We start from the raw sequence: 21,329 nt of genomic DNA on the forward strand, positions 1-21,329 counted from the left end.
CCTTAATAACGTCTCTGGTGAAGAGAGAACTTTTGAATGTAATGTTTTTCTTTAAATGGGGGACTTTAATGTTTTTTCCTTTATATGCATGGCTAACTGAGCCCATTCAGTGTTCTTTACATGGAACTGTGGTCACGTGCATTGAAAGTGAAAAATATGGCAGTCAGTGTATTTTGATGAAAGAGTTAGATACTCTTGGCAGAAATCCCTACTGGGACGTATTCCTGGGAGTCTTTGTGATATGCACCTTGTATGTAATAGTTATGCATACGATTGATTCTTTTATTTGGGTGTTTCTAACAGAGCGTGCCAAATTTGATATTCAACCGTCTCTCTGGGAAACAAATAAATACACACTGGCTGATGCCATGGCATCCCCCAGGTTTCCAATTATTAGGTATTTGGCATTTAATGATTTTGCATTCTTAACAGAATGTGAACCTGATAGGAGGAGAAAAATTTTCAATGTTAGTTCCAATGGCGGAAATCCCAGAAATTGGAGAGGAATTTACGTTGAATGTGTTGAACTAATTAATGAATTTGTTTGTGCACTTGAGTATGCAATGAAAGGGGAGGAGGATTTTGTGATACCTCAAGAACTAATTCCAAGCATTCCGGAGCCTGAGTTAGAAGAACCGACCTACATACCTCCTGATGTAGTCAGAAATTTGACTGGAAATGTCCAGGTGAAATATCATCGTACTTCAGTGAAGAAGACAGTAATGGAAAATTTAAGGTTGTGGATGAGAATTGTGCTGATAAGGTTCTGGAGCTCAAAATTTGTCCGTTGGCTTTTTATGAAGTGTCGTAATGCTGAGATGGACATTCTCATTGAGCAGCAGTGGCAACCGGTCTCTTGGGCTGTTCAAGGGCTTGCATCCCTTGTTTATTTTTCTCCAGTTGAGGATAAATATGGTGTCATACAACCTGATATTTCAAATCTAGTTGATATTTTGTTAAAGCTGAAGTCATCTTTAGATGAATCTTTGGGACAGAACTCAAACAGTAGATTCCATGGACCAAACAGTGTTTGTGAAAATATGCGACTTAGAGTAGTAATGGAAGAAATTATAACTTTTTCTTTGAGTAGGATATTTTTTGCATGTAAGAATCATTTACCAAATGTTATCTTATCTGATGAAAAATTGTCCAAATTAAAAGAGTTTACTGGAGTAAGTTAGAAGTAATAGTAAGCAAGCCATATATAGTTTACAAATATGGTTAAACCCGTGTGTGGACAACAACATTGTGCTATTTAGTACAACTTTTTTATGAGCCTCACTGCCATGTTTAAGGGAAACATGCATTTTTTTAGTGGGTTTGGACATTATGTATAGTGCTTAAGGACAAATTTTGTAATAATTGATAATTGAAGTGTTCTTATGTGTAAGGTTACTACTTGTAAGACTGATGTTAACTATTGCATTTTTAGTGTAATGTCAATTGTTTTTTCACCAAAGCTGTAAGTTCAGATTACATGTTTCTAATGTTTCTTGTATGTAATTTTTATATCAGCTGATTACACAAGCATGACTCCAGAAATGTCCTTCTGTTAATGACCCTTAGAGGAAACCAATTCTTTCTGCCGTTGCATCCACTCAATTCAAATTTTTCTTTTGCTGATTTAAGCCTACAACTTTTGCATAATAATATGCTAATTTGCCATACATATGGCGCAAATTGAAAGTAGAAACAATTTTCGAGTTGTTCATTGACTGCTTTAATAATCTTTTTATGAAGTTACTTTAAGTTACATGCTGTCAAATCCTTCTGTGCCACTTGCAGAACAGGATATAAAGTTAAACTAAATGGATTTCAGGTGCATTGACCCTGTTAACCAATTTGCTATTTTGAGTGCAGAGTGCACCGTACACATTGTCTTCCCTTCATGATACTTGTCATAAGGATACTTAAATATTTTAACTCAACATGCAACGTGAGTCAATGTTAACTACAAACTCAAATGTAATTAGCTATGTGGAGGAGTGGAAAGAGGAACAAGAAGTGAACTGAAATAATGTCAATTATTTAGCTTTGTTTAAGTTAACTATAAGACAAACTGCATCCCTAAACGATGTCTTCATTGGAAGTCATAGGGCACATCACTCAAATTGCTTACTTAGTATAGCTCGTTTGTACATGATACCAAAATATTGAAGAGCAGACAGGTAGGTAAAGATGTTAAGGAAGGGGAGGGATGTACCAGCATTACTAGAAGTTACAACAAATAGACTTTTGAACATTTTTAGAAAAGACTTTCAACAGAGGAAAGGGCTAATTTAATGAAAGTATTTTTTTTAATGCAGAAACTTATAGGAGATATCACTATAATTCAAATGTACTTCGACCCAGTAATAGAGGCTCACTAGCATTTGAAAAATTCTTCCACTGTGAGCAAGGTGTGCTACCCAAATATTTAAGTTCCCTGGTTGATTTAGCAAGAAACTGCTAGAAAAAAGTTACTTTTTGAAAAGTTAAAACATTTTACAGAAACACAAATATAATTAATAATAAAATGTCTCTGTTAAATTTGGGAAAGTTGGCCATGCTTGCGTCCCCTCGATGGGTAGGTAGTGACCCTTAGGTGATCTTCTCCACAAGATCACATCAGACAGACATAACACTTCTCCATAGTTTGCCTTTGAACAGATGTATATGTTTCACAAAAAAGTACCTATAAAGGTGACACATGTCACATTATTCAAATAAAAACTGGAGAAGGACCACATCAGTCTCTATGTTGAATGTTTATCACTTCCACAAAGTTATGCCTGAAATTACTAACTTTAATGTTGGTAGCGGTATTTTGATGGAGGCTCTCATCCACATTCATTATTAAAGTCTAGGTGTGACTGTGGTTATTCCTAGTAGTAATTAACATGTTAAACCAAAATTTGGTCAGCAGAAAACCACTTGCACTAGTTTCAATCTTCATCACTATGCCACCGGAATCTTCAGGTTACCATTGTAACTTGAATTAATTCTTCAATAGGTTGTTTTCACCCAACTCCAGAGGATAACATACAATATCAAAGAATTCCAGCTACATAAGAAAAAAATGCATTCGTATGCAATGGATAGATATTTATTCCCAAAATATATTTTGATAAAATTTGCAATAACTTGTAACAATGAAAAGTTAAAATTCACAAAGAAGTTTGGACAATGCAATTTAAAAATAACACTTTTAATAACCAAATATATATCAGTCTGAAATCACATCACTGGGGATGATTGAAATGTTCACTAAAAATACACCAACTAACTCATCCACATCAAATTTGGTAGTCCAAATGTGAATTTGCGATGGATTTTTATGAAACATTTATATACTCTCAAAAAACAGGTCTTTCATTTAGAAAAATAAAAACCCTAACAGGTCTCTCCCAAAAATAGGTAGAATGAGGCATAACCTCTTTGGATTCAGGAAGAGTTTGTGCCCCATTAAAGAACGAATAGAAAGTTTTAAGTGGAAGCCCTAGAATGACTGAGGAAGAGTGCAACATATCAGGAAGGAGATCTTTGCCAAATGGGGAGGCAGCACCATCCCATCCCATACTGCCTTCCTCACTGCCAAGTACAAGGTGGCAACTTTGCCCCAGCCCTAATGTGGCATGAACAGACTTCCTTTTGATTCTAACAATAAAAAGGACCTTGAAAGGGAACCATTTTGGAATGCAGCCTAATGTCAAAGAGGCCGTGCTAAGGTTCTCGAATGAGGTTCCCATTGATACTTTCCAGGAAGTCTACCATGACTAGTAATGGCGGCATTTGTGTTTTGAAGCACACAGTTATTTTTGGGACAGACCTTGTAATTAACTCACAGGCTTTTTCACAAGTCTGAGGGTCTTCTTTCCCTATTTAAAAAAATGCAAGTTTATAGTATTTAAATAATGAACCGATGTATAGAAGCATCCAAACAGTTGTTACAGGGTACTGTGTTGTATCAATCAATTTACAAGATTGATGCATAGTTATTGCACTTCTTAAGTGTTATGTTTAAGATGTGACTTATTTACTTAAGAATACAAGTTCCATCAACACAAAACTCCTAATTTAATTTTTTAAAGCCTAGTTTAAAACTGTCAATAGAAAAATAACTGCAAAAAGCAAAATAGTACACGCCTCATATTGGTCCAGTCAATATGTAGACGAAAAATAAGATACATATTACCTTTATAGAATGAGTAGTCACAATTTATACAGTTTTAACTGTTATTGACATTGAACAAAATTTGCCAGGAATTACTTAGGAGTTAAAATACTACTTAAAATATTCCAGGAGGATTCCGCATGAAAATTTTAACATTTAAAGGCACTAAACACCCGAGGACGATTTTTATTTGTATGTATTAAAAAACTATTTTACCATATTTTGATGAAATGCAAAACTGTTAATGCTGACCATAAACCTAAGAAATGAAAATTATGCAAGTCACTAAGTTATGAATACATAAAGAGGAATATTTTTTGTACTAACCTCCCTCCATGAGAATTGAAAATAAAAATGCAAATCCAATCACAAAAGAGAAATAAACTCTTTAACTAAAATAAGTTACAAATTAGGGTAACATTGTGGTTGGCACTAATATAATAAGAAAAATAAAAGCCAGCTTGGCAATGATAGGTTTTATAGAATTTGGCTTGAGAGAAAATAAGATGATAAATGTGGAAGAAGTAACAACATTACGTAAATAATTTGTAAAAACAATATATTTCATCTCCTTCAACGAGATGCAATTCAGAGAGAAAGTACTTCCTATTATTCTTCAGGAAAATGAAAGGTCACAAAACTACCAATCAATTGAAACCTTAAAGTCTTTCTTGAAATGATGCAAATATAATCAAATTGGATGGAAAACTGTAGGTCGCATATCACTAAACACCATAGTAGTGCATGATGGACTCCTGTAAAGAGAAAATTAAAGAATATTTCTTTTAATATTTGTTGCTCATGCGGCCTCCATACCAGAATAAATTGTTTTTATTAATAACATTGAACACTGAAGTAGGATAACCAGTCCATATTTCCCACAGCTAACAGTAATAGAAAAACATTTGTTGATTTCCATTAATGATTCAAGAAGAGCAGCCAGTGATGATACATTTTTAGAGGCTGTTATGTGCCCCACTAGTGAGTGGAAATTTTATTATTTACCAATTCATTCATGGTTTTCTACTTGTTTAAAGTTATGTTTTTGATCCTCCCAAATGACTATTATCTTCTATGTATCAAATGAATTCCCTGTTTTCTGCCCTACATTATTTCTTTCCTTATTTCTTCGTAGCTTTTTCCTGCCTACATATCATCTAAAAAGTCGACTCCCTTCCTCTATCCAGCTTATCCATTACTCTCCTCTCTATCATGACCTTCAATAAGCTGACATCTTTCAAGCAAGGTGAATAATTTTTACCATCTGAAATTGTTGCATTAATCTCTTGTTGTTTAAATCATTAATGATTTACTTGATTGGAAGGTTAGAAGTAGGAAGAGACATCATGATGTTGATTTAATTTAAAAAAAGACTATAACCAGCCTTACTTTTTGGCAGATCACATCATCACATATTTCTATTAACTGGCTTACCAAAAACCATAATAATCAACTTGAAAGTGAGCATGATAGAATAAGATCACCCTACATAATTTCACTAAACCCAATACGGTGAGTCAAGTCGGTAAAGTAAAAAGCAAAACCATCTCCAATGAGGTAACACCCAGGGGACCACAAAGACCCTGCGTCAGCTTACCTCAGTATAGGTCAATAGGCAGATGGAACAAAAGGGAATTTAGGGAAGTTAATGGCAATGGGTTACATGTACATGTCCAATTACAAGAAAAAAACCAACTGGTGGCATGTTGGTTGCAAACCCTGAAATTACTTTGTTTTTGGGTAACTCATGCCTGCTTTACTATAAAGAAAACCGGGGAGTGTACTCAGAGGATACCAGTTATTTTCCTTGTACTGCCTGCAGTTCCCTGGGAAGATCTGCTACCAGAAAAATCACACCTTGAGTGAAGCTGGAGGAATGGGGGTTCAAAGTAATACAGAATCGAATCTATGCCCTCTGTTCAGCAGCTGAATGCCCTCCCCACTTTAGGGTGTCTTGTACCCATTTTGACACTAGATTAGCTTAAAGTCAGTTATGGGAAGTCGAAACAAATATTTTACAAAAGCCTAAACTTTAAACGAATAAAAGTGTCTTATTTAAAGTGTAAATTGGCAAATACACACTACATATACCCTCCTCTGACTTTAGGTTCACAGCCTGTTACTCCTGTAACTGTAAGTCTGCAATCTTTAAATATTGATGGTCCTTATGATTTTATATAATGAATGAAATACATATATTTCTTGATTATCCCAATGTGGTTTATCCATTTTGCAAATAATCACGCTATTTTCTATTCCCAGCACTTTAAAATTTTAATAAAATTACAATCGTAGAGATAATTTAATGCTTTGCAACTTTGATAAACTTTTTTAAAAATAAATTACCTCGGCTTTCTTAGAAGTTCTTAATTTTGACCACTAAATTAAAAGTTGTGAATAGTATTTAATGTTTCTTTAATTTAATTAATTTATTTAATTTGGAAAAGTTCTGCTGTTCACTTGATAGTTCAGTGTTCTTGTAAGACTATTATGCCACCATCATAAACATGGCTGAAAACAGAAAAAAATGTACTTTCTATTGCTAAAAAAACTCAAATGAATCAAAAGGAGTGAAAAAGGAGTTTCCGTACATCACGACCATATTTTCCGTGTTTGACAATGTGTTTTTTCAATTATCCTTGCTTCGTCATGAATTCAATAGCAGAGTTTACTGCATGCAGTTTGGAAACGCATGTCAAAAAACTGTATTGTACACAGAAAAACTTTCAAATAAGACACTTTCTCCATAAAAATTATGATATAAAATAAAAAGAAGAAAATGTTCTACAGAATATAATTTATTTGAGACCACTACTGATATGGATAACTATCTTCTGGATGAAGGATACTCTACTAAAACTGATCACAATCATAATACCTATATGTATTCTTAAGAATACAGTTTTATCCTTTACATATTATAGAGCTCCACTAAGTCAAAACTTACACCGCTCATAACGCATTCAGCACAGTGCCATAAAAGCAATCAATAAAATCAAAGTACGAGGTTTGTATAAAAAGAATAGGGCATAATTTTTCCTGACGTGACTTTTCATGTATGTCACAGCATGCTCGCACCATGCAGGCTAAGTGGTGGGAGGTTAGACCTTTGCCTATTGCCTGCGAGTGTTTGTTCAGACTAGATAGTTTTTAGTGGACCCCTTTCAAGTGGCTTGGTGCAATTGCAAAATGCAGCAAACGAATGAACACAGTACGCCATTAAATTTTGTGTTAGACTGGGGAAATCGGGTACGGAGATGTTGGGCATGATTCACCAAGTGTTCAAGAATGAAAGCATGTCACTAACTGCAGCTTTTGAGTGGCGCAAGCTCTTCAAAGATAGCCGAGAGTGTATGGAGAACGAGCCCCGTGCTGGACGGCCATTGATGTGAAGAACTGACGACAATGTGCAACTTGTGCGTGAAGTGCTGAATTCAGACCATTGGCCAAGTGTTTGCACGATTGAAAATCATTTTGGCATTGATAAGATGACAGCCTGCACCATTATCCCTGATAATTTGGCGATGCAAAAGATCTACGCTAAACTCATCCCAAAGGTCTTGACGGATGACCAAAAGCAGAGCTAAGTGTCTGCTTGCGAAGACCTGCAACATGACGTGAAGACTGCCCAACCAACTTACAGTCCTGACTTGGCACCAGCACACTAGTTCCCATTTCCAAGAGTGAAATCCTGCCTCAAAGGACACCTTAATGGGACCCTAAGTGCCGTGAAAGAGGCCTGCAAGCGTACCCTTAAAGATCTTCCGCAGTTCACCAACCAGGGAGCCTCTGAGTTGTGTGAAAGCCACTGGCACAAGTGTGTCGACGCTCAAGGGATATAATTTTGAGGCATTGTGGTAATATCAGAAATAAATACATTTTTCCTAAATGCTTCCAGAAACTTTTTTCACAAACCTTGTAAATGAAAAAAATTTGCTACGAAGAATATTTACATTCCTTTGTGCTAATTATTATGGGTTATGCCCCATTCTTTATCCAATATGATAACGGTAATACTGCCGCAATACATGAAACAATGAAAATTATTTGAAGAGTATCGATCAATCATTTGGGGACACCATTTACCTATAATTTAAAACAGTGGTTAGCAAACTATTATTGAATGTGACTCACTAAAATTTTCAACCAGCAGGACACTGGATGACACCCATTTGATTTTCATAAACAAAATATTTAAAATCCTTGAGACAGCAAATTTCTGGTTACCTGACAATACTTTGGAACTTTATATTCTGGCTCTTGACAAAACAAGGAAGCCTACCTCAACCTTATACAGTAATTAATGAAATATTATCATTAACTAATTTTAACAAAAACAAAAAAATGTAAGGTGAAGTAAACACCATACTCTGCAATATCAAATCTAACCGGCAATTTATAAGAAAGAAAATAAGTACATTCAATCATTAAAAAGAACAAGCACCCTTCACTAGAGTCAGCTCAAGTGATAATTACAGCACAATGCACATCAATTGGAAAGTCAACACCCTGGGTTAAAAGTAAAAAAAAATTGACATGAAATTAGCATTTCAACAATACAAAAGGGTTTTCATGCTTATTGCCAAAATGCAAGAAGCAGCATTGATAGGTGACAGCAAGATGAAATGCTGAATGGGTTGCCGAGTTTCTGCTTTGGCAATGAGCCAAGATTAAGTTCTTCCAGGGGTTTTCAACCAAGATAATTATGTATGTACTGGATGGTCAATAAGGATTGGATAAAAACAGATATTTTCCTGACTTTTGTACACCAGCATTTTTCTTATTATTCTGAGGACTTCAAGATGAAGCAGCCACCATACATACCTATATCTAGACAAATACATACCTAAATAACAACCTGCAAAGTTACAGCTTCATTTATTTAATTATGCTTTTGCTGAAATTACTGTGACTGTTTCCAAATTCATCTATCATTACTATAGAATTCAGGGCCAAATAAATTCAGTGAAAGCACGGTTAGTTTCATTTTAATCAAATCCTTTACAATACTAGTTCCTTTGGTGCAATTGATTGACTCAGCCACAGAACTGATGGGACTCTTTACTCTTCTTATAATTTTAATGGAGAGGAAAATTATTAAATGTGCCATTCTTATGCTGAGTAGGCAATGCTCTTGTTGTTTAGTTTGATAGTGCATTATTTCTCACAAACATGTTTTGAAATTAAGCTGCTTCTGTTTTTAATTATATCAAAATGTGAAATTATCACCATGTGAGAAACAAAACAAGGATAAGATTCTCAAAATACAAAATACTTGGAATATTGTAACAGCAATGTAATTGCAAGGAATGCTGAATAGATACAAGGTTAACACATACAAGGACATATATTGATTTGGCACATTCTTGTGTATGTTAACATTGAGTTTTCTGGTCAACGGTATGATTTGCTATCATGGGTATGAATTTGCAATATATTGCATATTTCCTATTAATTCTCAATTAGTCTAATTCATTTTTAATATTTCAATTATAAAGTACAATCAGGATGTATATGGCTGTTTCTTAGATTTTGAATGGTAGTTTGATAGAGAGAATTGGGAAAAACTGATTAATATATTGCAGAAAATAGAGATAGATTGGAGGGATACGAGACTAACCTTCACATGCCTCAATTATGAACTGAGCTGTTCAACGTACATGTACAGGAAATGTTGAAGAGGCATGAGAAGGATCGAAGATAGGAATGAAAGTTGGTGGGGAATTCATATAATCAGGAAGGTTAGCTGATGACCAAGCTTCAGTTTGTCAGCCAGCCAAGCGATTGCAAGCATTGATGAGCTAATCAGAAATTCAGTGCAATAGATATGGGATGAGAATAAATATAAATAAAAGCAAAAGTTATGGGGTTTTCCACAATGAGAAAGGCTAAGTTAAATTTTAAAATAGGAGGAAAAAAAAGTAGAGCAGGTGGAACAGTTTACGTATATTGGAAGTGTTTTGAAACTAAATAGACAAACTAGTAGCGACATAAGGAGAAGAATTGCGCTAGGCAAATAAGCTTTCACAAAGAAGAAAGAACTGATCACAGGGACGTTGAGTTAGGATGTTACAAAAAGGCTCATTAAAACTTGGATATGGAGTGTAGTTATGAATGGCATGGAAACATGGTCATTGTAGCAGGATGATGGGCATAGATAGGTGGCTTTTGAAATGTGGGTTTGGAGCACACAATGGAGATGGTGAGGCGGACATAAAGGAAAACAAATGAGGAAGCGGTACGTATAGTGGAGGAGGAGAGGGGATTGTTGGGAGAAATCATGAGGAGACAGGAAAAATGGATGCAAATCATATTGATTAACAGTGGATGTTGAAGGCTGTAATAGAGGGGAGAATATTAGGCAAACGAGGAAGGGGGGGAGATAGGATAGGGATGTTGGATGGAATGAATGGAGGAAAAAAGTACACGGAGATGTAGAGGGGGTTGTTGTAGAGTAGGATGTAGGGTTGTGTTTTGTTGGGAGAGACAAGAGAATTATTTTGTAGTTTCTGTCCATCCAAAAACTACCTTAACTTACCAATCATATTAATTAAAGATGCACAGTGAATGACAGAAAATACTCAAATAACACAATTTCAAAACCATCTGTTTTGGTAGTGCAACAGTGTATACAAAAAATCCTGAAATGGAATCATAAGCCAGTTGAATGAGGGCTGGCTAATCTTAGTTGATTAATTATTGAGACTGGAAAAGAATTTACCTACTAATTAAAACTATAAAATCAGTTAGTTCAACTATATATGAGGCATACGACTTACCAACTTATTTTTGACATCTTCAGAAACAACATTATTCTTGCAGTAAATTGTAATAGCTTTCCGCATTAGATGAGGAAGCTGAGGAGCCCCATACTCCACAGCAGTAATTTTTCCTTCTTCTAAATGCACCCTGAGGATCTGACCTAGTAGTGGATGAAAAACAGTAAAGACCAGGGAAATAGTTGTAGGTTCAATGAAAGTGGGAGGGGGGAGGGAAGAGGGATCCACTTTAATCCTCAGGGTCTCAGGAGCCGAAACTTCAGACTCAAAAAAATATAGCAGACACACATGATGAGAGGTGCCTCGGGTGAAGCACCGAGAGATAATGATAATGACACCAAGACTTTGAAGGAACAAAAGTGCTCAGTTACTGACGGAAATGATTGCCTCCAAGACTCAGGGTTCTGCTTGCAAAAATAAAATCGTCTGCACAGTTTCATTAACAAAAGACCCATGAGGGTCTTCCCAAATCAAATTAATCAAGCTGATAACTTTATCATGATCTTGATCAAACTAAAAATTCTGATAGTATCTGTACAGAGTCCCATTTTTCATGGTTTACTTCTTAGATACAGCCATCAAAAGGTGCAAAAAATAATGAGTAATATAATTTTCAATTAAATTTAATTTGAACGCACATTAAGTTAGAGAGGTTAAAAATATCCATCAGGATAATAAACTAAACACTAATTTGTATAATCATAACATCCATGTCATTGATTCTAATTTCTTCACATACGAGGTCCGTTCAAAAAGTAACAAGACTTTTGTGTTTTTTTCAAAAATTATTGATTTATATATGAATATCTATTTAGTCCCCTTCAAAGTAATCCCCATTAGATATTATTCACTTGTGCCAACGTTTTTTCCAATCCTTGAAGCACTTCAAAAAATCATTTTTTATGATCTTGTTCAGCTTCTCCTTTGATGCAGTCTTTATCTCGTCTATCGTAGCATAGCATCATCCTTTCATGGGCCTCTTGGGTTTCGGGAACATGAAAAACTCACCGAGGGCCAGATCCAGGGAATACGGTGGCTGTGGCATCATTGGTGTGTTGTTTTTTGCCAAAAATTCACGCACAAGCAACGATGTGTGAGCAGGGGTGTTGTCATGGTGCAAAAGCCAATGTTTGTTCTTCCACAAATCCGGGTGTTTGTGGCGGATCGCTTCGTGCAAATTGCACATAACTTGCAGGTAATATTCCTCATTTACCGTTTTACCCTGTAGCAAGAACTAATGGTATACCACAGCCCTGCAATCGAAGACAACTATAAGCAAAACTTTCACATTCGACCGAACTTGGCACGCTTTTTTTTTGTCTTGGCTTGTGCTGCAGCTTCCATTGGGATGATTGGGAGTTCCACGTCATAACCATAAACCCATGATTTGTCACCAGTTATGACCATCTGGAGCAAATTTGGGTCATTGCAGGCAGAGTCTAACACCACATTAGCAATGTGTATGTGTTGCTGTTTTTGGTTGAAATTGAGCAATTTTGGTATGAATTTCGCAGCGACCCGTGTCATGCCCAAATCATTGGTAACAATCAAATGGCAATCGATATATATAGGTCCTCAGCAACTTCTCTAACGGTGATTCGACGATTGGCCAATACTATTTTCTTCACTTCATCAATGTTTTCGTCTGTTGTTGACGTGCTCGGGCATCTGGCACGTTCTTCGTCATTCACATCTTCTTGGCCCTCGGAGTACATTTAATACCACCGATAAACATTGCTTCGGTCCAAGGTAGCTTCTCCATATGCCACAGTCAACATTTGGAATGCGTCCGGGCACTTAATTTTGTTTTTCACACAAAATTTGATACAGTGTCTTTGATCCAATTTTTAGAACAGGCAAAACTCGAAGACAAGCCAAAACACGTCCCGGCAAAACAGCTGTCAAAAATTAACGGAACTTCCAAAATGGCTGAACCTTTTGGCATATGGGAGCGACATAAGTACCATACATAACACCACAAAAAAATCAAAAATACTTAACCCATGGAAATTTAAAATTTGCGATACTTTTTAGACAGACCTCGTACACTGTTTCCAAATCAATCTCAAAATACAAGAGTATGTCTTATTCTTCATTTAGGAATGTTATTATCTACAACACCTAGTGGAGGCTGATCAATCTGTTAATCTGTAATCAACAGATCTGTTGTTTCTGAGAAAAATTGCATCAGCAACCTTCTGTCTTACATTTTAAGAAGATAGACATTGGCACACATTGGGAAAGTCACTTGAATTAAAACAGTGACATAATTTTTGTAGCACAACCATAAAACAAAACTTGCTTTTATTTTTTCAATAGCCATATTTTAAGTTAAATAGTATGGATTTCAGATGACACAGCTATATTAAAGGACAGGCCATAAAAGGTGCACTGTAATTGTGCTATGGTATTTATAGGGAAATAGGAAACATAGTTTTGCTTAAAGAATCCCAAAAGATGATAAGCCTTTAAGCAAATAGATCTAATGTGTGCATTAATACCTAAGCTTTTTACCAACTATGACAACAAAATCAGCAATTGTAGCTACTTGAGGGGAGCACCAGTTGGAAAAAGTTGACACAATTTTTCTTCGGTGTATAGGAAATAATTTGACACTGGGAAAAATTAGGGAATAAATGCCATTTAATACAATTAAAAAGGGCTATTTAAGTCTTTTAGTACAATAACACAGTCAATGTTAAAAATTTTAATATTTTCCAAAAATGTTGTAACCCTGGATGATATCTTGCAGTCATCCAAAATGAAAGGCAATCAAATTAGAGATAACAGAAAATAATTAAGTTAAATATAAAAAAACATTGACCCTAAAATGGATCCATGTAAAACTTCAAAAGTAACTTTAACACAAACAAAGGACAAAAATAAACCTTCAACCGCAACCCTTAGCGACATATTAAATAAGATACATTATCAACTTCCATAATTACCAGAATTTAGTGAATTTTTTATAGTATACATAGAAAGACCCATGTTTAATTAATAAAACAAAAAAAATGGGTGATTACATAAAAGAATTGTCTAGATCGGTATTAATGGGGATCCAGGTTCAAATGTTGGTCAAGGCCAATGATTTGAGACCATTTTTGAGACCACCAGAGGCAATTTTTACACCCTAATAAAGTTGCATTCTAATGCGCATATGGTGGATGTCTTCGTTAAAAGTTAATGCTGCGGCATCTCCCACTGTTTCTTGATATTTAAATGAATGTGTAAAAAATCTGTCTAATTGAATAATTATATCTTTAGGATTATCACTTCAGAAATTTCCTATTTTTTCACAAAACATAACTGTATTTTGGCAAGTCGAAAAGTTTCGGGATGGAAAAAATAGGGAAAATATTATTTTTCACTCCCGTACATGACACAGTGAGCTAATGAATTATCACTTTACTTTTATTGATATTTACTGTTTTTCTCTTGCTAAATTATTTGCTTGAAATTTAATTTAATCTATATCTTGATGGGTTTGTGGTCCCTTAGGTTTGCATTTTTTAGATTCAGGTTTTTAAAGGTTTTCTTCAGCAAGGAAAACGAAAGATTCTCTTTTTCTTTGCTCTGAAAAAATAGGCTAAAAAGTCAAGTTCCAAATGTAACGCACATACTTTTATGACTAGATTTAAATAAAAAATTTAAGGCTTTATGCTTTTACCCTTCATGCGTATTTTATTCAGTAAATATGAATTTTTCAAAAATAATAATAATGAATTTTAATTAAAAGTTTAAATGAATCTATTGCAGAAATTGCAGCCCATTTAAAGACTTGAAGCCCTAAGGATTGATCTTTCATTTTTTCAATTTAAAGGGTAACTCTACCTTCCTTCCTTTGCAATTTTACACTGCTGGTTGCCATATTATTTATGTTTTTCATTCAAATTATCAAGCACTGAGGGAGAAAATGAACCCGGGTATGCTGGATTGGATACTAGACATATGAGTGACCTTGTACCACATGATGATTTTGACATAATGAGACTAATGGCATTCAATTCTAAATTTTTTTAAAGTATATCTTGTGTTTTTATTTTGAAAAATGGGAATATACATAAAATCATACATCACATACCATATTACCAAAATTGTGGAAGGCACGAATGTGGGAAAACTGGCAAAATTGTGGATTTTCCTGCGAAAAGTTGAGTCAAAATCAATGGTACCTAATCATGGCCGTAAGAGGCATGATTTGATCAATCGTGAATGCTAGAAAATATATATAATTGAAAAAAAAGGGGGTTGGAGAAAAACTACTTAATTGAGGGGATTCATGTTCCACCTCTCAACCCATCTCATTGTCCTTGAGGATACTAGCAATACTAGAGGCAGTTATTAAGATAAAATGTTTGCAAATCACTGCTGTGCTCCTTCTAACTCTTTGCAATGAAAATTTTAATTGGATATTTGCCCCTTTAGCCAGTAATTTTGCAACATTAACAAATATACATTTTGTCCAATTCCAGTATGCATATTGTTATGAAATGAGGCAAAACATTGTGAAGTGCCATGGAGTTAACAGTATTCACCAGAGACATTCTGGAAGTTAGTAGACTGTTTCAGTATCTGGGAACATTTCATTGTGTGTGCATTTAGTTTTGGTTGCAATCAAATTTAAACTTGCAACAATGCTACATATGGACCTAGAGATTTCAGCTTAATCATCAGAAGAAGAGGTAGATGTGAAACAGAAGAAGAAATGATTCAATTGGTCCATTGCAAAGCAGAAAGATGAAATTGTGGCTACTTATGAGACTAAAAAACACTAAATCCTCACTTTTGCCACTTCTCCTAGTCACTTAATTCATAAAGTTATCTAAAGAATAAGAAGATATCCCAGTGATTTCTGATTCAAGACAAGAAAAAATACTATTGCATTGGTTACTAACGTTTACAAAGATAATTAATATAGCAGAATCCTGGTGGGTAAAATCAGAGCAAAAAATGCAAGAAAAATAAATATTGTCATAGCATAACTTATCAATATTCATCATAAAAATCAATATGGTGGGCAAATTTGAGTACTTTTTACTGTATGATGTTGCTAATATGAGTAAGCTAATAGTTCCATTTGGATTGCCAAGCAGGGACTACTTCAGACCCAATGGCCATGAAAGACAAAAATTGGAACTTAGGACTATATGATCAATTCAGGCTTGTGAAAGACTGGAAAACCTTAAAGAGGAAATATAATTTATTAACTTGGCTTATGGCACATAAGATACCTTCGGCGGAGAAGCTACTGGACCAAATGTAATAAACAACTTGACTGGGGAGAAGAATTTAAACCATTATCAGATAAGGCGACAATTTCATCAGAAAAATTATTCAATTGTTCCATGCGATTGAAAAAAATTTTATGACAAATTTAAATTAAAAATTGTTATTTTATTTCATCTTGTAAACCCATTCTGAAACAGAGAAAGTAAACTGAGAGATATGCTCACCTTCATGAAACACTTTATGAAGAGGAACATCATCTAATTTCAGTCCATACATGTAGACGGCATCAGACTGGAAATCAAGAGCTTCATCAAGGCCATCGACTTGCAAAAGACCCCAGGATTCATCAATTGACATCAAAGTCCCAGTTTTGGTGCCATCTAAATTGGGAACTTCATTTTTAAATTGACTGGATGAAACACTTAATCCAACTGGATATTTCAGTGAAGAGTCTATTCTGGCATCCATTGTATTATCATTTTTACTGTAAGACATTTGATCCCTTAGTGGAAATTGTGTTTCACTTTGACTGCTTGATGCCTCAGACAAGTTCTCTGTGCTAATGGTTGAGGCACCCAAAAAATCTTCCAGCTCAGACAGACTGTCAGCAAAGTCCAGCGAGTCTCCACAGCTCTTTGAATCATCACTTCTATGCTGATTCTTGGAAACCTTCAGCCCAGCACGCATTCTCATTCTCTGATTGAGAGGAAACCATGTGCTCCTGTGAGCAGGCACCTTAAATTCACTAGATTTAGATTGTCCTTCATGAGCAGCAGAAGATGGATATGTCTCATTTCTGTCTGATTCCCGACGCATTTTCTGGTTGACAGAAGTTTTCACATCAGTCTTATTTTCAACTGTGTCACTTTCATCTGGACGTGAAGTTCCAATTTCCCAAGCCATTACTACTCTGTAGTTTACCTCTTTTCCGTGAACATTCTGTTCTAATTCCTTTGGCTTTTTACCCGAATGCCATTTGTCAGCAAACAGATATACTCTCGTCCCTACCTTGACCTCACTCCCTAAAGGTATGTGGGAAAGAATTTTCCTACCAGATTTATAATAGCTCTTATGACTGAAAAATCCTCTGACGACATGGCCATGATATGTTTTAAAGCTAATTATGCCCATGTCGTGAGTAATTATTGATTCAACTTCACCAGTTAGATGACCACGTAATGACTTCAATGGAACTGAAGGAAATTCTCCTTCTTCAACCACTACTTTCCAACAAGTTTTTGCAAACCATTTATAACATTTATCTGGGCCTTTTGCAGTGGGCTCTACAACCACCATTACTCGGTCACCTTTTTGTAAAACTGATTTTATTGGAGTTCCCTTCGCACACTCTGACGTGTCTATTGACATACGAACATGATCCGAGATCAATAAAATTCTTTCCAGACTAACTCCCTTCACAAGCCAGTTATCCTTCCATGACAGAGGCTCGCCCTTCCTGTGAGCAGTGCAAACAACTGCCACAGTAACACTTGGAATGATTTCAATGACTCCATAATAAGCATGACGGTCAGTTAATAAGTAATTTATTTTGAGATCCATTACAGCATTAGAATCAAAGAGAGATGGTAATTGTTCAACAGAACCTTTACAACCATACTCCCGCCTTTCATGGGCAAACGCTTGAGTTTCATTCGCCTTTCCCTCTTTGCCACCTCTTCGATTAGGTCTTGAAGAGTCCTGCGGCCAAACTAATTTTGCCTTGAATAGAATGCCATCTCTTTGCAGCAATTTCTCCCATTTTTGAACTACCGTCTTTGGATGCCACTTCATCACTTCAATATAAACCTTTGTGTAAACGGGCGCCAAATCACTCAAGGATGATTTTTCTCTACCACTGCTTGAATTGCTTTCATAACAACTAGGCATGAAAAGTGCTTTAGCAATTACACCTCTATAGGTTCCAAACCTTATTATGCCAATATCCTGCGACACATAAGAATCGACAACACCTCGGAGTGGATCCTGAATGTTTAACATTACAGACTCATCTAGGTGTTTATCAGCAGCTTCACTTTTAAAAGCAGAAGTTGCAAAATATTTAAAGACGTTATCCGGGGACGGTTTAGATTCTTCAATCACGAGAGAGAGGACTTCACCGACTTTAATTTTCTCGCGAATGATCGTGTCCTTGTCATATTCCGGCTGCTCAATGGATGGGCGTAGATGGTCAACCAAAAGCAAAACCCTGGCAAACTTCAGTCCCTTACTATTCCAATCATCATCCCACAATAATGGAATCCCCCTTTCTTTCATACCTACAACAACTACTGCAGCACCCTTACTTAGAATTACTTCAACAACTCCGTGGTATATCCCATTACATTTAAAGGGTACATCATTATACCTCGTGATCCACGAATTTAAGTACGTTTCTGCAGCAGTGACTTGAACATTATCAACGGGTGCTTTAGGGACTTTTCTTCCACGACTCGATGCCATCCCTGTACCTTTATTAGTATTGCACTGAAATGAACAAGGCAGGTCACGTAATTTAAAATAATTCAACCCTATGACTACATATGTGCTACCCTAAGAAACCGACTAGAGTAAATGCAGACTAAAGCCCATGATTATTATTACCTCTTTAGTTCACTCTGACTAACAATGCCCAATTATTCAAGGACTTGCATAATCAGTTTCACAGTCCTCTTCGAAAGTTCGTAAACATAAAGTCTGAATTTTCATCCATGGACGTAACCAACAGGAGATAATATTCGCTATTCCTACGTTCTAATATCAATTTTCAATATGGTTATCGATATGTAAACGTGGTCAAATCGAAGTATGTGCCGGTTCGATTTCACGATCAAAGCCGCGGAGTGGTTGTAGGGAATGTTGAGTCTTGGCTGGTGGACTTAGGCGTGATGTTTTACTTAATCGTAAACTATTTTTTTCAAATTGGATGAGTTAATTTAAAGTATTGCTGCAAGTATGCACGCCACTGCTCCAGTTTTATAAAAATGTGGAAGGAAGACGTCTAGTGGGAAAAGAATTCAGCTGCTGGCCTAGGGATACCTTTGGACGCCCCTGCCACTTAATCCGAATGGCTTTTCGGGGTTCTAACCTTCAGCATGATTCGATTGGGAAGAGAAATTCCCCAGTCTCCCAAAAGAGTAGATTAGCTAAGCAACAAAGCGTGCAGCTGGTTTAACTCCGGCTACTAGAACCTCGTAATAGCTATTAGCCAACTACTTGACATCAAAATAGCATTTCTTACTAAATAAATATGGTGCCCAGAAATGGAAAGCATCTCCTAATTCTTATTGTTTAATCGATGGAAATTGACTGCTTACAATGTCCCATCAAAGTCGGAATCTTATATTTTATAAGTAGGGCACATCGGATATATGTATGTACATATGTATTTACCATTATCTTTTAGAGAAACAGAATTCTGCAGAAAAAATGCCATAAAATCAATGAATGTTAGAAGTGCTAATTTTGACAACATTAAAGTATGTGATCGTATTGATCTCAGTGGCTTTAAGGCAAATTTTCATACCTAAAGCTCTGCCATGCTACCCTTTAAATAAGCTACTTTTAAGGTTTTCGCAGCTTGGAGTAATGAATGGTAAATGTGCATGCAGAGATGAAAATGGCTTCACATGAAATAATTCTCCTGCTGCGATATCATACTTGGTCCCAAATTTTCAGTATTTTCTCTAGATTCAGAAATGAGTTTTATTAGTTCAATAGTTTCAGCCTCAACTTTGTGGAAGTTCATTTTAATAAATGAAAAAGAAACACTTTGTTCCAATCCACCACTTTATTACAGGTACGACTAGTTTCGACGCTACGGCGTCATCCTCAGGTACAAAGTTTAAAGTCACAATCATTGTATATATACCCTCTTCTGGAAAGGGTGGGGGAGATTTGGGAAGAGGGGGCGGGGAGGGGAGTACGGGGGTAGGTACGAAAGAATGTGGGAGAGGGTAGGAAACACCAGGAAAAGCGTTAGTGAGTGGGGGGGATTGGAAGGTGGGTTAAGAGAGGGGAAAAATTTCATTGGTCGGTATAATTTGAGTCAATGGCTAATGGGAATAAAGGTACGGGTTAGGAGTCAATGGGAGTTAGGGGGAAGGGGTTAGAGGTTCTGTTTTTCTGTTATTGCTAGGGAGGCTTCCAGGAGAGGTGATACGTTTTCAAACAGAATGTCATTGAGTAAAGGATGTTTCTTCATTGTTCTCCGGATCTCCAACTCTTCCTTCTTGTCCATCCTCCTCCCTTTTTCTTCACGATGTAGAATTTTGGGGATGAAATCACTGGTGTGATTTTCCTCCCACAGGTGTTTGGCAAAGTGGGATTGGGCTAGGTTACACTTCTTGTAGCACCTCTTGTGTTCCTCCGCTCTTGTCCGCACCGCTCGACCACTCTGTCCGATGTACCTCGCACTGCAATCCCCGCAAACCATTTCATATATCCCACTATTTTCCAGTGGCTCAACTTTATCTTTAGTTTTATTTATGAACATTTTTAGATTTTGTTTGTTATAGAAAGCAATTCTGAATTTGTCTTTCGGGAACAATTTGCTAATTTTTTCGGACGGGACACCATAATAGGGCAATTTTACCCACTTAAGTTTTCCCTTAATAGTTATCCCTGAATTGTTAAGTAGCCGTTGGGCTCTTATGGAGCGTTTCTTGCCGAGCATTTTGTCCACCATTTTTTCACTGTAGCCATTTGTAGTTGCTATAGATTTGATTGTCACCAATTCCTCGTTAAATTTTCCTATCGAGAGGGGAATATTAAGTAGTCTATTCAGTAGGAAGTGAAATGTGGATAACTTTTGGGATATATGATGGCGGGAGTCCGCAGGAATGACATGGTCTGTAGTGGTGGTTTTGCGATATAATTGAAACTCGAATCCTTTTTCCCTTTTAGTCACTGTAACGTCAAGAAAACTTAGTTTTCCTTCATTTTCTTTTTCACACGTAAACTTGATATTATTACACTGAGAATTTAAAACCAACAAAAAACTGTCCAGTTGTCTTACAGTGCCAGTCCATATAGCAAAGATGTCATCCACGTAGCGGACCCAGAAGTAAATGTTTTTTGTGTAAACTGAACTATTCATAAACAATTTTTGTTCGAACTCGTCCATGAAAAGGTCGGCTAGGAGCGGTGACAAAGGTGACCCCATGGCT

At 36.1% G+C, this 21,329-nt stretch overlaps 1 protein-coding gene across 1 annotated transcript; it reads right to left on the minus strand.

The window, feature by feature from the left end:
* Positions 1-3,069: 3,069 nt before the first annotated feature.
* LOC139693918 (uncharacterized) lies at positions 3,070-18,945 on the minus strand. The gene is made up of 4 exons (XM_071592255.1): positions 18,766-18,945; positions 16,389-18,648; positions 10,933-11,075; positions 3,070-4,908 (listed from the first exon to the last, which is right to left on the minus strand). The coding sequence occupies exons 2-4, from the start codon at positions 18,622-18,624 to the stop codon at positions 4,879-4,881; spliced, it is 2,409 nt and encodes an 802-aa protein (XP_071448356.1). The 5' UTR covers positions 18,625-18,648; positions 18,766-18,945; the 3' UTR covers positions 3,070-4,878.
* Positions 18,946-21,329: the final 2,384 nt, after the last annotated feature.

This window comes from Hetaerina americana, unplaced genomic scaffold (assembly GCF_022747635.1).
Source record: "Hetaerina americana unplaced genomic scaffold, ioHetAmer1.1.p SCAF_1, whole genome shotgun sequence".
Lineage (NCBI taxonomy): Eukaryota > Metazoa > Arthropoda > Insecta > Odonata > Calopterygidae > Hetaerina > Hetaerina americana.

What these genes read in the sequence shown, in the direction of transcription:
- LOC139693918 (XM_071592255.1), bottom strand. Translation starts at nt 18,624, where the DNA reads ATGGCATCGAGTCGTGGAAGAAAAGTCCCTAAAGCACCCGTTGATAAT. An exon ending in TCATAAAGTGTTTCATGAAG is followed by an intron (nt 11,076 to 16,388) that starts GTGAGCATATCT and finishes ATCCACTACTAG; the next exon opens with GTCAGATCCTCAGGGTGCAT. An exon ending in AAGATGTCAAAAATAAGTTG is followed by an intron (nt 4,909 to 10,932) that starts GTAAGTCGTATG and finishes TTCTCTTTACAG; the next exon opens with GAGTCCATCATGCACTACTA.